The sequence below is a fragment of the Oncorhynchus tshawytscha genome, linkage group LG34 (assembly GCF_018296145.1).
Source record: "Oncorhynchus tshawytscha isolate Ot180627B linkage group LG34, Otsh_v2.0, whole genome shotgun sequence".
Taxonomy (NCBI): Eukaryota; Metazoa; Chordata; class Actinopteri; order Salmoniformes; family Salmonidae; genus Oncorhynchus; species Oncorhynchus tshawytscha.
Window position 1 is genome coordinate 12,085,113 of NC_056462.1, and position 16,723 is coordinate 12,101,835.

The window sequence follows — 16,723 nt, forward strand, 5'->3', positions numbered from 1 at the left end:
AGTCCTGACTTTCTAGTTACTAAGTCCATCTCAGCAATGACCATTTAAACCAAGGATTACTAGCAGGCATATCCTTGTTTACTCCTCGTTATTTCCTCACCTCTCTCACAGTGCATTAAGTAGAGGATCCAAGGTCTCTCCTCTAATGAGCTTTGAGAGCAATTTAGAAAAAAAAACAAGGATTTCACTGCTAGCAACATTTAGACAGACTTTTTTCCTGCGGCAGCATCAATGCAAAAGGCATACAATTGAACCGTTCCCAAATGTCCACTTTTATTAAAAGTCATAAAAGATGACACAACAAACACAAACAATAGAACAGTTTAGTAGCTCTTGGTGGTCTCGTATGATTCGGGGAAGGGGACAGACATGTGGCCAGAGCCCATGACCAGGGGCAGGATCCCAGCGTTGGGCACCACGTTCCAGGACAGAGTCAGGGTGATGTTTTTGTTCGCCCTGGTGGAGAGATCATCACACAAAGGCCTTAAACATCGTAGAGCATTCCTACAGAATTTCCCTTCAAAAGACTGCGAGACAAGCGGGAGAGGTGCCAAAAGCGGTCCTATACTGCCCTCTGCTGCATACAAAGGGTGTTCCATAACTATTCAACATGTAGGCCTAAATGCAAAACAAATATTTGTTTCTCGATGTAAAATCAGATGAAATTGTATTTGTCAGAGTTTATAGCAGGTTTAAAAGGTGTCACAAAATGATTATGTCAATGTGCCTTTTATACCTGCGGTAAACTGTGTGTGACAAACTATTTGATTTGATTCAATAAAATGACGTCAAGTCAGATTCCACACCAATGCTATATCAAAAACAGGATTTGTTATCGCTAGGTTACTGGCAGCAGAATAAAAGTGAGAGGGTGAACAGAGGGAGCTTACCGAAGACCGTTTCCGTCATCGAAGAAGAAGTACTTGGACTTCATGTCTCTGAGGTTGAGCTTGGTGCTCTCTCCTCTGAGCACGATCTTATCCCACAGAACCACCTGGTTCAGGGCCTGGAAGAAAGCACCACACGTCGCAGTTAAATATCACTAGTTGGCAGCTATTTTACCATGCACTCCATCTTCCTAGGTGTCCTGATCCCAGATCTGTATCTAATCTAATTGTATTTGTCACATGAGCAGAATACAACCGACTTCACTGTGAAACAGTTACTTTACGAGCCCTTTCCCAACAATGCAGTGTTAAAAAGCAAGAAACATTTACTTAAAATAAACACGGGAATAGTAACACAATTAAATAACAACGAGACTACATACACAAGGAGTCCCGGTACTGAGTCAATGTGCAGGGATACGAGGGAGTTGAGGTAATATGTACATGTAGGTAGAGGTAAAAGTGGCAAGGCAATCAGGTTAGATAATAAACAAGAGTAGCAGCAGCGTGTGTGAAAGTGTGTCTATGTGTGTGTGGCGTCAATATGCATGTGTGTGTGTGTGTGTGTGTGTGTGTGTGTAGAGTCCAGTAAGTGTGCATAGAGCCGGTGCAAGAGTCAGTGCAAAAAATACATTTTAAAAAAGGGTGTCAATGCAAATAGTCCAGGTAGTCATTTGATGAACTGTCTTATGGCCCGCTGGCCGTGCGGTAGCAGAGAGAACAGTCTATGACCAGGGTGGCGGGAGTCTTCCTTCCTCTGACACCACCTGGTATAAAAGTCCTCGATGGCAGGGAGCTCGGCTCCAGTGATGTACTGGGCCGTACGCACTACCCATGTAGTGCCTTATGGTGGGTTGTCAAGCAATTGCATACCAAACGGTGATGTAGCCAGTCAAGATGCTCTCAATGGTGCAGCTGTAGAACTTTTTGAGGATGTGAGGAACCATGCCAAATCTTTTCAGCCCCCTGAGGGGGAAGAGGTGTTGACGTGCTGTCTTCACGACTGTGTGTCCAATTCCTATAGTCATAGTTTACATAGGACTATACAGCACAGACAGACCTGAGACCAACCCAGGCTACTTCTTAGGATACGCTATTTATAAAATGTCACCCATCAAACCATATTGCCTTCTTGGTTCCCACCAATTAAATGTGTGTGATCTGTGGAAGAACCAATGTGTCAACAGCGTGTGGCAACCAGCCTACCCAAGCCAATAGGAGGAGCGTGTGATAATGATCATTGATACATCATAAAGGAAAGAGGTCAGTTCTTACATTGCTCCTGGTGGTGTAGAAGTATGACTATTTTTCTGCATTTCTATATATCGGGTAATCTACCTATAGAAGGTCATCCCTTCAAAGCAAGCCAAGAGGAACGTATGATAATTGATAGCTCAACAGGAAAGAGAACAGGTCTGGGTTGTGTTCATCACGGCGATTCTGCAAAACATTTTGCAACAGAAAACGTTTAGTCGAAAAGGAAAACAATTTGCAACGAAAAGAGAGAGTTCTATTAGATAAATGCAGGTAGGTACCTCCCCGTTTATTTCTTAAATGGTCAACCGTTCCCGTTGCAAGACGTAATGTATACACCCGTTGTAAGACACTTACGTTGCTCTTGGTGGCGTACTCGGCAGACAAGTAGAGGAAGAGCTGCTTGACGTTCCAGTCAAATATGGGCTTTATGTCAGCAGAGAGGTCAAAGGTGATGAACCCCAGGTCACTTCTTTCCCTGGGTCCTGTGAAGTCATCCACATTTTTCCTGTCAAATGGTAAAGGCCTAGTTAGTTGTGTGCAGTGCATTGCATCCTAGAATTAGGCCAAGACATTCCTTTCACCACGTGGAACAGTAAGCTGTCAAAATATCTGTTTTTTTTTGTCTTGGCTACACCATAGATAGTAGTAGGCTACATTTACTTTATGGTTTCTGGCTGTACATTTAGGCAATAGAGCTACACTTTGCACTGTATGGCTTGGTACAGCTACAGGAATGGCATACCACAGCTCCAAGGTCTGAGCAATGGCTACTATAGATGCGTAGCTACAAAATGTAACGTGATATGTTCATCTGCATGGATGGAAGCATTCACATACACTATTATAAAGCTAATGCAAAGGTGTGACGATAGCTAAATGTCAAAAGTAAGGTCGGAAACATTCCATCTGCTGGCAGCTCGTTTACAGTTTGACAAAATATACCTCGCTGACGTGCTGTTCAACTATTGGATACAGTGTTGCAAGCAGCAGCTGGCAACCGGTCTGGCTGGCAGGCTACATTGTAGCCAAAGACAAATACAACGGTTGTTCATTGCTCAGGCAGTTTAATACACTGGTGTCTGTTAGATTGACTGGCGTCAATATTGCCATATGGATTCAATGATCACCTCGAGATGGAATGAGTTAGCACCATTGCAAAGACTCATACACCGATCTAGCTATGTAGCCAACCTATAACTATGTATACGAATAAAAATGTGATCTATCTAAACCAAAGCAATGCATGTTCACTGTAGTTTAATAATAATAACTAGTCATCACTCACAGCATTACTCTCGAGACGTGGATATCCACCGGCACCCTCCTGTCTTTGAACGCTGTCGTGATAAAACAGCCAAACGTCAAAGCTGCCATCACGCTGAGCGAGAAGGCAAAGAGGGAATTTGCCCTCGATAACACTGTATTCATTTTGAAATATAATTATATTACAGTTTCATACACAGCGATGCGAAACACTTCTACCCGCAACAGCAGGAAGTGTAGTTTGACACGAAGAAATACGGAACTGGATGTTTTTTCCGTAATCGATGGAACATTAAAGTGAAACATTGCCCCCATGTATTATGGAGGTGAACTACAGTTCGCACAACCAGTAAGAGCTTGGAATTTCATGATAGTAGACAATTGATTGGATCATATCATTTTGAAGTAAAAGTATATGAGTCAAGATAATGTTAAACCCCAAGAGAAGAAATACTCAACACATATTTTTTTAACCTTTCATCACAACAAAATGGAACAAACCACAGGTCAACTAAGTTTTTTGTAATCATAGGTCACAGTCAGAAAGCCCCTGGCTATAGCTGTACTGTATTCCCTGCCCTAGGGCTGCTGGCAGAGTCTAAATGGCCTGTATCCACAAAGCGTCTTAGAGTAGGAGTGCTGATACAGCTGATCTAGGTTCAGTGTTGCATTTTCGATCATAATGAATAAGAATACATGGATAGGAGTGGCCTAAGCCTAGATCTGCACTCATACTCTGAGACACTGTATGACTATGGGCCCCAGTTGTCCCACAGGCAGGCAGGCAGCGCTATAATACAGCTGCTCTCTCCAACTTATCCTATCTGGTCTCGACCCAGCTGCTGAGGGGAATTTCTGTGTCACTCTGGGCTGGCATATGACCCAGTACCAGAGTCAACACAACACAGATAGCCAGGCCCCCCATTTAAATTTCCAAAACATTAGCAGCCAGCCACCGACAGCCAGGCAAGACATAAGCAAGGCTAGACAAGCAAGGAAGCAATGACTCCAAATGTGGATAGCCAGTCTTTTGGAACAGTACACTACTCCAATGTCTACCTCTCCATATTCGCTCTGTTTTGCGTCAAGCTCTTTGTCAAGATCAGCCTGAATATTCTCACCCACTTCTATGTGGTGAAGGGGAATCGGAAGGAGGCTGCCCGCATTGCAGAAGAGTTTTATGATTTTGGACAAGGGCACAGTAAGTAGCTGTTTCCGTGAAAGGCAACAGACTATTCTTCTATAGTAGAGGGTCATACACACACTTTCTACAGTAACGTGTGTGTATTAGGGTATTCCAGCTTTCTAAAAGCTCTGTGTCTGTAACATGCCAGGCCAACTGTATCCAGTCTGCCCAGGAACTACCCAGCCTATCGTTGTGGCCCGGGGACATTAGGAACACTTAGATACATTGTGTATTAAATATACTTTCTTCTTGATGTCTTTCAATGCTCTTTTCATGCTTGAGGCACTGGGGGAACAACCACACCTGCATTGTAACAACCGCACCTGGGATGAGGGGAAAGACCCAGAACATTTGGCATCATGACGGGATGTTGGGTTGGCATGACAGAAGTCTCTGATTCAACATTGCTTCCGTCCTTGGCGTATTCCACGCACTGCAATCATCAAGTGATCTGATTAGATGACACATGTAATGCACATTTTTGAGAGTCTGTCAAATGAATATATTCAAGCCAGAGGTTTGCAGCTGTACGTGTTTGTACAATTGCGCGTGCCCCTTGGATGGATGTCATACCGTGGAGCTGTGCCCTTATTAAAATGCCTCACAATTCATAGACAGTTTCTATCACAGCTGAGACTTGGCAGTTACAGGCTGCAGCCTGTTGTCATACTCCACCTAGGTTACGCACAGCGACTGTCAGCCAGGAATGTTTTGAGCTGAACAGAAGCATGTTAGAGAGAGGTTAGAGAGGCTCTAGATTTCCATCCCCAAGTGCAACTAGTTTAACTAGTCTATTATGATTTGAAAACCTGTTGTAGGTCTATTCAAATATGGCTCTGGAAAGACAAAATACTTATTAACTGGTTATTAAAATTCCCTTCTAATCAAGGACTATTTCAGACCAGGGACATCAGGTATGTGAACTCTCTGGTCGATCAATGAATTTAGTACCAAAGAAAACTTGCATTATGTTGGTCCCTGAAATATAACCTGACAATTATGACCTTATAACATGACCAATGTTATAAACAGTACATGGCTTTTGCATTTGAATATTGCAAGCAAAATATTGTTACATAAGCAACTAGGCATACTCAAAAGAGCAAATACTGTACTCAACTCAAAGGTCAAACTTTAATATTTCAAACCATGCAGAATGAATCCTTTACAAACAGAACAGTTCCTAACCCTGAGACCAGCGGGGTAAAGGCTGTTCTGGTCTAAGCCATTTCTTAACCTCTGATAAAAATAGCAGGGTGCCACTGCCACAGCCACCACATTCTCTTCATCCCCTCAGTCATCTCTCTCTCTCTTCACCCCATCACAATATCTCACCCCCACACCTTCTTATCGCTTTCTCTCTCTCTCTCTCTCTCTCTCTCTCTCTCTCTCTCTCTTTCTCTCTCTCTCTCTCTCTCTCTCTCTCTCTCTCTCTCTCTCTCTCTCTCTCTCTCTCTCTCTCTCTCTCTCTCTCTCTCTCTCTCTCACTCTAACCCTACCTCACTCTCTGCCTGTTCATGTTATTGTCGTGCTTGTCCTTGGCTGTGAAACGACAACAAGCCGAGCAGCCAACCAGAGAGCAGGATTTAGACTGGATCATGGTGCACAGTGCTGCGGGGACAGATAGCTGATGTAAACATGCCTGAAGTTCCACCTGCAGAGAGCTCGAGCGAACAGCAGCCAGAAAACACGCAGAGGAAAAGAACGTTAGAGAACACAGACGATTACACCGCAAAAAAGAAACAACGCTGCTGGGGTATTTTAACTAGCCAAGGTCAGTAGCGTTTTACGCACACACAATTGCGTATTTGCGCACTGGGTGAGTGCGCCTCGGACTGTCACTGTGCAATGTTATTATAGGACACCTGTGCTGTTTGTGTCAAGTTTATTAGAGATAGACAGAGGGGTTGACATGGAAATGTTTCGTGATCATCTGTTCTGGAACATTCTCATAGGCATCCAGCCTATTTGGGACTGTGCTATAGCATGTGAAACGAAGCTCTATGATATAAGAATATCATGACATAATCAAACAAACGCCTTGGACACAGCTGGTCAAATGGGTCCCTAGAGCAGTCCAGTGCTTATCCTATTGATGTAAGATATATGGATCTGTATCCACATCATAACACGAATGCATGTTTTATTTATTTAACACATTATTATAGTGTATTATTATTTGTAGTAGTATTACTAGGCCTATGTGTAGTAGGCCTTGGGGTATGTGTCTATTAATGACTGGCCTACAACAGCTGAATTTACCATGTGCTCTCATGACTCTTTCACACAAGACAATAAGAGTATGACCTTTGAACTGGACTAAGCAGCAGCTTCAGTCAATTAAACCTGATTATATCTCTTTAAAGGTTGTATCCAATCTAAACAGTAGCTGGGTCACATTAGGGTTGTAACTGGGTGATTACTAATTGACTTTGGCCTTTGACATTCAAATGTTCTAAATGCAGTAGTTTGTTATTTAAGCAGAAGAAATCAACAGAAATACAAATTGCAGATATGATAGCCCTTTCTGCTTCCTGTGTTCTTGCTAAGTGTGGCAAAAGCAAAGTCACATATTCAGTGCACTGTTGCAATATTCATGAGAGCCACCATTTTACCCTGCTAGAATAGAGACACCCTGTGTCCGAATGAGAATAATGGGCTTCAGCCGCACCAGGCAACCAGCTACAGAGGATCACCACCGTGGAAAAGGTTGGCTGGTTTCCTGGCGAATGGATAGAAAATAGAGAGAGGTGGGATTCCAGGTCACTGTTGCTCTTGTGACTGGAATTAACTACTTACTGTGGTTCTGACATGTGCTTCATAAGAACAGCTTCTAAATTCTACTTATCTGTGCAGCAGTGGTGGTCCCCATTGCCACCTGTTGTTATGTTATGTATACCTTGATAGAGGAATCTCTGTTATTGTCCTTTCCCCCAAAAATATATATATCAAAATGAATGTCATTTTTGGTCTATATATTAAAAAGGAATTCAGAATTTGCAACAACAAAAAATAAATATACAGTATTTTAGTTGTCCTATTCATCATGAAAGATAGTAGCAACAAAAGGCCATTTCAATGTACTACATGAGCTTGTTAGGTGATGCAGATGCCCTTCCAAAGATGGCCGGCACAGTCACAGCTCTGCCTGTGTGAATCCATGGAGTGACAACAAGACCCATTCAGGACAATAACAGTACAGTATGTGACAGGCGCCCTCTTCTCCAACAGGCAGGAATGTCATATACCTATCAATGGCTAGATGTTCCATGGGGAGACGGAGACATGGGTATGTAGTATTGAATATTGCTGTGTGATGTTTATGTGGAGCTCTTGCTGACATTTATTTATACTCAAGGCTCCCTCATAAAAGAGACTCATATCTCAATAGGATTTCACCTGAATAAAGGAGTAATAAAATATAAAAAACACCTAAATGTTGTTCTCTGACGTGGATGGCAGTGTTGTTGGGTGTGTAGGGAGAGACTGAGCTCTGCTCTGCCAGTTGTACAAGGCTATGCCTGCCAGTTGTACAAGGCTATGCCTGCCAGTTGTACAAGGCTATGCCTGCCGGTCGTACAAGGCTATGCCTGCCAGTTGTACAAGGCTATGCCTGCCAGTTGTACAAGGCTATGCCTGCCGGTCGTACAAGGCTATGCCTGCCAGTTGTACAAGGCTATGCCTGCCAGTTGTACAAGGCTATGCCTGCCAGTTGTACAAGGCTATGCCTGCCAGTTGTACAAGGCTATGCCTGCCAGTTGTACAAGGCTATACCTGCCAGTTGTACAAGGCTATGCCTGCCAGATGGCCGGCCCGGTTGAGCTACAGCTATATATAGTTCCATCCACACAGTGAGAGAGTGAAAACCTATCCGGCGCTCTGTTATATGCTCCGTGATATTAGTGACAGCTGTGACAACTGGGTTTCAGTTTCCTGAACATATGAACATGGATAGTGGACTGGTACTACTGGCTTTTGGGAAGTAATTCTAGATTAGGATTACGGTAAGGATGGAATAATAAAGATACTGACAGAGAGTGAAGGCTATGCTGAATGCTGTCAATGTATCAATGTATCAGACTTGAATGGTAATGTGCTGGTTATATATATATATATATATATAAAAACAGTGGGGAGAACAAGTATTTGAAACACTGCCGATTTTGCAGGTTTTCCTACTTACAAAGCATGTAGAGGTCTATAATTTTTATCAAATCAAATTTATTTGTCACATACACATGGTTAGCAGATGTTAATGCGAGTGTAGCGAAATGCTTGTGCTTCTAGTTCCGACAATGAGGTAATAACCAACAAGTAACAATCTAGCTAACAATTCCAAAACTACTACCTTATAGACACAAGTGTAAGGGGATAAAGAATATGAACATAAAGATATATGAATGAGTGATGGTACAGAGCGGCATAGGCAAGATACAGTAGATGGTATTGAGTACAGTATATACATATGAGATGAGTATGTAAACAAAGTGGCATAGTTAAAGTGGCTAGTGATACATGTATTACATAAAGATGCAGTAGATGATATAGAGTACAGTATATACGTATACATATGAGATGAATGATGTAGGGTATGTAAACATTATATTAGGTAGCATTGTTTAAAGTGGCTAGTGATATATTTTACATAATTTCCCATCAATTCCCATTATTAAAGTGGCTGGAGTTGAGTCAGTGTGTTGGCAGCAGACACTCAATGTTAGTGGTGGCTGTTTAACAGTCTGATGGCCTTGAGATAGAAGCTGTTTTTCAGTCTCTCGGTCCCAGCTTTGATGCACCTGTACTGACCTCGCCTTCTTGATGATAGCGGGGTGAACAGGCAGTGGCTCGGGTGGTTGTTGTCCTTGATGATCTTTATGGCCTTCCTGTGACATCGGGTGGTGTAGGTGTCCTGGAGGGCAGGTAGTTTGCCCCCGGTGATGCGTTATGCAGACCTCACTACCCTCTGGAGAGCCTTACGGTTGTGGGCGGAGCAGTTGCCGTACCAGGCAGTGATACAGCCCACCAGGATGCTCTCGATTGTGCATCTGTAGAAGTTTGTGAGTGCTTTTGGTGACAAGCCAAATTTCTTCAGCCTCCTGAGGTTGAAGAGGCGCTGCTGCACCTTCTTCACGATGCTGTCTGTGTGGGTGGACCAATTCAGTTTGTCTGTGATGTGTACGCCGAGGAACTTAAAACTTACTACCCTCTCCACTACTGTTCCATCGATGTGGATAGGGGGGTGTTCCCTCTGCTGTTTCCTGAAGTCCACAATCATCTCCTTAGTTTTGTTGATGTTGAGTGTGAGGTTATTTTCCTGACACCACACTCCGAGGGCCCTCACCTCCTCCCTGTAGGCCATCTCGTCGTTGTTGGTAATCAAGCCTACCACTGTTGTGTTGTCCGCAAACTTGATGATTGAGTTGGAGGCGTGGATGGCCATGCAGTCGTGTGTGAACAGGGAGTACAGGAGAGGGCTCAGAACGCACCCTTGTGGGGCCCCAGTGTTGAGGATCAGCGGGGTGGAGATGTTGTTGCCTACCCTCACCACCTGGGGGCGGCCTGTCAGGAAGTCCAGTACCCAGTTGCACAGGGCGGGGTCGAGACCCAGGGTCTCGAGCTTGATGACGAGCTTGGAGGGTACTATGGTGTTAAATGCCGAGCTGTAGTCAATGAACAGCATTCTCACATAGGTATTCCTCTTGTCCAGATGGGTTAGGGCAGTGTGCAGTGTGGTTGAGATTGCATCGTCTGTGGACCTATTTGGGCGGTAAGCAAATTGGAGTGGGTCTAGGGTGTCAGGTAGGGTGGAGGTGATATGGTCCTTGACTAGTCTCTCAAAGCACTTCATGATGACGGAAGTGAGTGCTACAGGGGGGTAGTCGTTTAGCTCAGTTACCTTAGCTTTCATGGGAACAGGAACAATGGTGGCCCTCTTGAAGCATGTGGGAACAGCAGACTGGGATAGGGATTGATTAAATATGTCCGTAAACACACCAGCCAGCTGGTCTGCGCATGCTCTGAGGGCGCGGCTGGGGATGCTGTCTGGGCCTGCAGCCTTGCAAGGGTTAACACGTTTAAATGTTTTCCTCACGTCGGCTGCAGTGAAGGAGAGTCCGCATGTTTTGGTTGCGGGCCGTGTCAGTGGCACTGTATTGTCCTCAAAGCGGGCAAAAAAGTTATTTAGTCTGCCTGGGAGCAAGACATCCTGGTCTGTGACTGGGCTGGTTTTCTTTTTGTAATCCGTGATTGACTGTAGACCCTGCCACATACCTCTTGTGTCTGAGCCGTTGAATTGAGATTCTACTTTGTCTCTATACTGACGCTTAGCTTGTTTGATTGCCTTGCGGAGGGAATAGCGTCACTGTTTATATTCGGTCATGTTTCCAGTCACCTTGCCCTGATTAAAAGCAGTGGTTCGCGCTTTCAGTTTCACACGAATGCTGCCATCAATCCACGGTTTCTTGGTAGGTACACTTCAACTGTGAGAGACGGAATCTAAAACACAATTCCTGAAAATCACATTGTATGATTTTTTAGTAATTCATTAGCATTTTATTGCATGACATAATTATTTGATACATCAGAAAAGCAGAACTTAATATTTGGTACAGAAACCTTTGTTTGCAATTACAGAGATCATACGTTTCCTGTAGTTCTTGACCAGTTTTGCACACACTGCAACAGGGATTTTGGCCCACTCCTCCATACAGACCTTCTCCAGATTCTTCGGGGCTGTCGCTGGGCAATACAGACTTTCAGCTCCCTCCAAAGATTTTCTATTGGGTTCAGGTCTGGAGACTGGCTAGGCCACTCCAGGACCTTGAGATGCTTCTTACGGAGCCACTCCTTAGTTGCCCTGGCTGTGTGTTTCGGGTCGTTGTCATGCTGGAAGACCCGGCCACGACCCATCTTCAATGCTCTTACTGAGGGAAGGAGGTTGCTGGCCAAGATCTCGCGATACATGGCCCCATTCATCCTCCCCTCAATACGGTGCAGTCGTCCTGTCCCCTTTGCAGAAAAGCATCCCCAAAAAATTATGTTTCCACCTCCATGCTTCACGGTTGGGATGGTGTTTGTGGGGTTGTACTCATCCTTCTTCTTCCTCCAAACACGGCGAGTGGAGTTTAGACCAAAAAGCTCTATTTTTGTCTCATCAGACCACATGACCGTCTCCCATTCCTCCTCTGGATCATCCAGATGGTCATTGGCAAACTTCAGACAGGCCTGGACATGCGCTGGCCTGAGCAGGGGGTCCTTGCGTGCGCTGCAGGATTTGAATCCATGACGGCGTAGTGTGTTACTAATGGTTTTCTTTGAGACTGTGGGCTGATCCCTCACCTTCCTCATGATCATTGATGCCCCACGAGGTGAGATCTTGCATGGAGCCCCAGACCGAGGGTGATTAACCGTCATCTTGAACTTCTTCCATTTCTTATAATTGCGCCAACAGTTGTTGCCTTCTCACCAAGCTGCTTGCCTATTGTTCTGTAGCCCATCCCAGCCTTGTGCAGGTCTACAATTTTATCCCCTGGTGTCCTTACACAGCTCTCTGGTCTTGGCCATTGTGGAGAGGTTGAAGTCTGTTTGATTGAGTGTGTGGACAGGTGTCTTTTATACAGGTAACGAGTTCGAACAGGTGCAGTTAATACAGGTAATGAGTGGAGAACAGGAGGGCTTCTTAAAGAAAAACTAACAGGTCTGTGAGAGCCGGAATTCTTACTAGTTGGTAGGTGATCAAATACTTATGTCATGCAATAAAATGCAAATTAATTATTACAATGTGATTTTCTAGATTTTTGTTTTAGATTCCGTCTCTCACAGTTAAAGTGTACCTAGGATAAAAAATTACAGACCTCTACATGCTTTGTAAGTAGGAAAACCTGCCAAATCAGCAGTGTATCAAATACTTGTTCTCCCCACTGTATATATAACCAGCACATTACCATTCAAGTCTGATATATATATTTGTGGATGTGACCAATGATAGTGAAGCGCTATCACTGTAAACGTATGACTGTAATGTGTGTTGTTTTGGAGATGCTCAGTGTTTTGTCTGTCCCTCTCCCAGGGTCATGGGCGGACCGGTCCCCTCTCCACGAGGCAGCTTGTCAGGGCCGTCTCCTGGCCCTCAGGACCCTACTCTCACAGGTGAGTCACACACAGAGGGGCGGGGCACTACAACGTAAAGCGAACCCTAACGTTAACTTTTATCCTAAACCTAAACTCAACCCTAACCCTAGACCTAACCTTAACCCTCACTCTACACTATCTAGAAACTAAAAAGGGTTCTTTGCCTGTTCACATAGGACAACTCTTTGAAAAAAAACTTTTTGGTTCCAGGTAAAAACCCTTTTGGTTCCAGGTAGAAGCTTTTACACAAAGGATTCTACATGGAACCCTAAAGAGTTCTACCTGTAACCAAAATGATTTATCCTATGCAGACAGCCAAAGAAACCTTTTGGAACCTTTTTTTCTAAAGAGTGTAACCCGTATTGGAAACCTAACCGTAACCTTAGCAAGCAGCTGCTTATCAACATATAGTGTGTTGATAGTATGATCATCTGTAGAGCATTTACACAAAATAAAGTGTAGGGAAAGTGAGACCTATATAATGAATGCAAACATTTCTTGTTGTCATCCCAGGGTTACAACGCAAACATCCCTACCATAGACCATGTGACGCCGTTGCATGAGGCTTGTCTGTCAGACCACGCGTCATGCGCCAAGGCGCTTATTGCAGCTGGTGCCAATGTAAGTCATGACCAAACGGACGCACACACAAACACATCACGCTCCACGTCAGAACGAGACGTCATTATGCGGTGGCAGCAACTCCTCTTTTTACATTCCGATTGACTCGCCTTTGTTGTAACTTATAGATACTCGTGGTTTTCTGACAATGCTCCATCTATCTGATCAGGTAAATGCCACCACCATTGATGGGGTGACGCCGCTGTTCAATGCCTGCTCAGCGGGCAGTGCCACCTGTACAGAGGTACTGCTGGAAAACGGTGCCAAGCCCCAGTCAGAGATGTGCCAGCCCTCGCCCATACACGAAGCCTCCAGCAAAGGTACTGTAGGAGGACTGCCATTGCAGGATATGTGTGTCATACTGTCACTTTACTGTGTGGTTTTGAAATACTCTGGCTGTAATTTTAGTATGTTTCCCCCCTCTATTCTAAGATGAGAGCACTGAATGCGTTTCTGAATGAGAGCATCCTGGTAACACAGGGCGTATTGTGTGTAGGCAGAAGTGCTTGTTTGGAGGCACTGATCACATGGGGAGCAGACGTGGACTATGATATTCCTCACCTGGGAACCCCCCTGTACATCGCCTGCATCTCCTCAGGACTCCAGTGCACACAGAAACTCCTCGATGGAGGTCAGTAACTAACCAGACACGTTGGTCCTAACTTCACATGATCTCTCCCATTGACGTCAATGCATTTTTATTTTTATTTTTAATGATTCATTCGTTTGTCTTTTTTTTTCTTCTGTATTCTGCATTTACTAAGGAAAGGTATGTCACAGGACATTGTTTTACCTGATGCAGTACTCACAAACATGGAGCATGTTCAGGAGGGAGAATTTCTTTTTGAAACTGAGTGAAACGGAAAGGAACAACACAAATGTGTCCAATCAGAGCACAAATGAATGTTTTCTGTTGCAAACCATTTTGCTACAGTGTGACCTACTGAACTTAACCAGTGGTGTCTGGTTTTCTCCAAAGGGGCCAATGTGCAGAAGGGCAGGTTCCTGGAGAGCCCGCTCCATGCAGCAGCTCAGAAGGACTGTCCTGAGATCATCAATGTGTTGTTAGAGTTTGGAGCGAACATTAACGCTAAAAACCTAGAGCTGAAGAGACCGGTGGAGTCAGCCCCACCTAACAGCTCAGCAGAGGAGACGTTACTGCTGTATGAAGGTAAGATTATTCTCAGTTCACATGGGAATATTAGCCTGATTCCAGATCAGTTTGCACTGTATAGCTAACTCATATGTTTGTTTTCATGCCAAACTTGTGGTCTGATCAGAAACCGATACGATAAGCTTTCTGATACTATTTCTGATCTGGGACCAGGTTAGGAAATATCTCCATTCAGCTGGTTGGAAGAAGTCAGAATCCCTTGTAAAACATTGTTATTTGCTTTATACAAGTGGATGATATTGAGGCTGTCTTGGATTAATCAGATAATATCTCGATCTCTTGCTCTCTCCCTCTGTTTCTCTCTCTCTCTCTGCAGCAACACCTCAGCCACTATATCAGCTGTGTCGTCTCAGTGTCAGAGATTATATGGGCCGATCTCGACTACACCTCATCCCTCAGCTACACCTCCCCAACCTTCTCAAACGCTTCCTCCAGTACAGATAGAACACATCAACACCCTCTCTTTCTCTCTCTCTCTCTCTGTCTGTTGCTCTCTCTCTTCTCTTTCTCTCTTTCTAAATGAGAGCATCGTCATAATAGAGGATATTCTTTATCCCATCCTCTCTTTTGTTTTCTCTCTGTTTCTCGCTCCATCCATTTCATCATCAAGTGAATTCATTATTACTCAATGAACCTCATATAAAAAAATATAAAAAACAGAACCTCAAATGCACAGAAACCCTCCCATTCACTGACATCTGTTTTCACTGTTTCTCTGAGGCACCTACGTCCAAGGTCATGTAAATATGTATATTCTGTTACATTGACCAAAACATGAGTTTGAATGTTCAAAAAACCCAAATATTAACAGTGTATAATACTGTGTTATCAGTTCAAATGACACCCCCACTGCAGTGATCGTTGTGATCCCAACTTGTCAGAAAGTTGCCTGCAAAGATGTGTACTGGTGTAAATCATGTTTTTCTGCACAATACTATCTAAGTCAAGTTGATCACCTTGCATGTCACTTTGGTTTTGTGTCCAATATTCCTGTCCACGCCATACGCTTAACTGCCTAATATTCATTGACCCAAATAATGAAAGGGGCCATTGCATGTTTAATGTAATGTATAACATAATGTACTTTAATGTACACAATTCATGTTCTGTCATCTTGTTTGAATGAGCTGCCTTTATGCTATGATGCAAACAAGATACCATCATGTACCTTAATGTACGGTGTTATCTTGTTTGCATCATTGGTAGCATATATTTTTTATAAATTTATTTTATTTGACCCATATTTTACCTGGTAAGTTGAGTGAGAACACATTCTCATTTACAGCAATGACCTGGGGAATAGTTATAGGGGAGAGGGGGGGGGATGAATGAGCCAATTGAAAGCTGGGGATGATTAGGTGACTGTGATGGTATGAGGGACAGATTGGGAATCTAGCCAGGACACCGGGGTTAACACCCCTACCCTTATGATAAGTGCCATGGGATCTTTAGTGACCACAGACCACACCCATTTAACGTCTTATCCAAACGACGGATATATGCAGCTCATTCATTACACATTGACATGTGTACATTAAAGATTCATTGACTCTGGAAAAAGTAAAATATATTCAAAATTGTACCCATGATACTCTGATTGTGTCTGTCCTATATGAGGCTCTTATGATGTGAATAATATTCTATTTCAATTATTGTCTTATAACATTAGCCAACTAATATATATATATTATATATATATATATTAACGTGACCTGTATATATATATAACTCACTGAAAAATGTATAGTATTTTGCCAAAACTCATTTCACATACCTCTCACCTGTTTCACTCTAATAAATAAGAATTTTATTCCATGATGTGGTTGTCTTGGAGATTATACTTCTGGCATTTTTCGACTGTGGTTTAGTTCAGTTGTTTTTTTTGTTGGTAGACTTTTTCTTTTTTTTTCTACAATACTAGATGGTGCTCTGGAGCATGACCAATTTTCTCAATCGATTTAGAAGATCCTTCACCTTTTCCATGAATCAAAACTATATCCTGCTTACAAATTTGACATGTTTACATTGGTATCGTCTTTATGTTACAAAACTAACATTTTGATATTTTCATGAACACATTTTATAAACTGCAATGGCAGTACAAACAAACTGTACATATGTCTAAGTAAAACATAATCAATAAATAAATACATAGATAAATAAATAAAAACAAATGCATTTGAAGATAATTGAAGTATAGGTGGA

The 16,723-nt window shown here is 43.3% G+C and overlaps 2 protein-coding genes across 4 annotated transcripts; one reads left to right on the forward strand and one right to left on the reverse strand.

Annotated features, from left to right (window-relative positions):
* Positions 1-248: 248 nt before the first annotated feature.
* LOC112246267 (signal peptidase complex subunit 3) lies at positions 249-3,653 on the reverse strand. The gene is made up of 4 exons (XM_024414568.2): positions 3,430-3,653; positions 2,499-2,649; positions 891-1,006; positions 249-456 (listed from the first exon to the last, which is right to left on the reverse strand). The coding sequence occupies exons 1-4, from the start codon at positions 3,570-3,572 to the stop codon at positions 324-326; spliced, it is 543 nt and encodes a 180-aa protein (XP_024270336.1). The 5' UTR covers positions 3,573-3,653; the 3' UTR covers positions 249-323.
* Positions 3,654-4,337: 684 nt separating this feature from the next.
* asb5b (ankyrin repeat and SOCS box containing 5b) lies at positions 4,338-16,336 on the forward strand. Of its 3 annotated transcripts, XM_024414567.2 has the most exons (8): positions 6,270-6,367; positions 7,825-7,882; positions 12,662-12,741; positions 13,237-13,344; positions 13,514-13,664; positions 13,841-13,975; positions 14,324-14,515; positions 14,835-16,336. In XM_024414567.2, exons 2-8 carry the CDS (start codon positions 7,831-7,833, stop codon positions 14,960-14,962), a joined length of 846 nt encoding a protein of 281 aa, XP_024270335.2. In that variant the 5' UTR covers positions 6,270-6,367; positions 7,825-7,830; the 3' UTR covers positions 14,963-16,336. The 3 variants fall into 3 exon arrangements, with proteins under 3 accessions (XP_024270333.2, XP_024270334.2, XP_024270335.2); XM_024414565.2 differs by lacking the exons at positions 6,270-6,367; positions 7,825-7,882 and adding an exon at positions 4,338-4,608; XM_024414566.2 differs by lacking the exon at positions 7,825-7,882 and having other exon boundaries at positions 6,077-6,367.
* Positions 16,337-16,723: the final 387 nt, after the last annotated feature.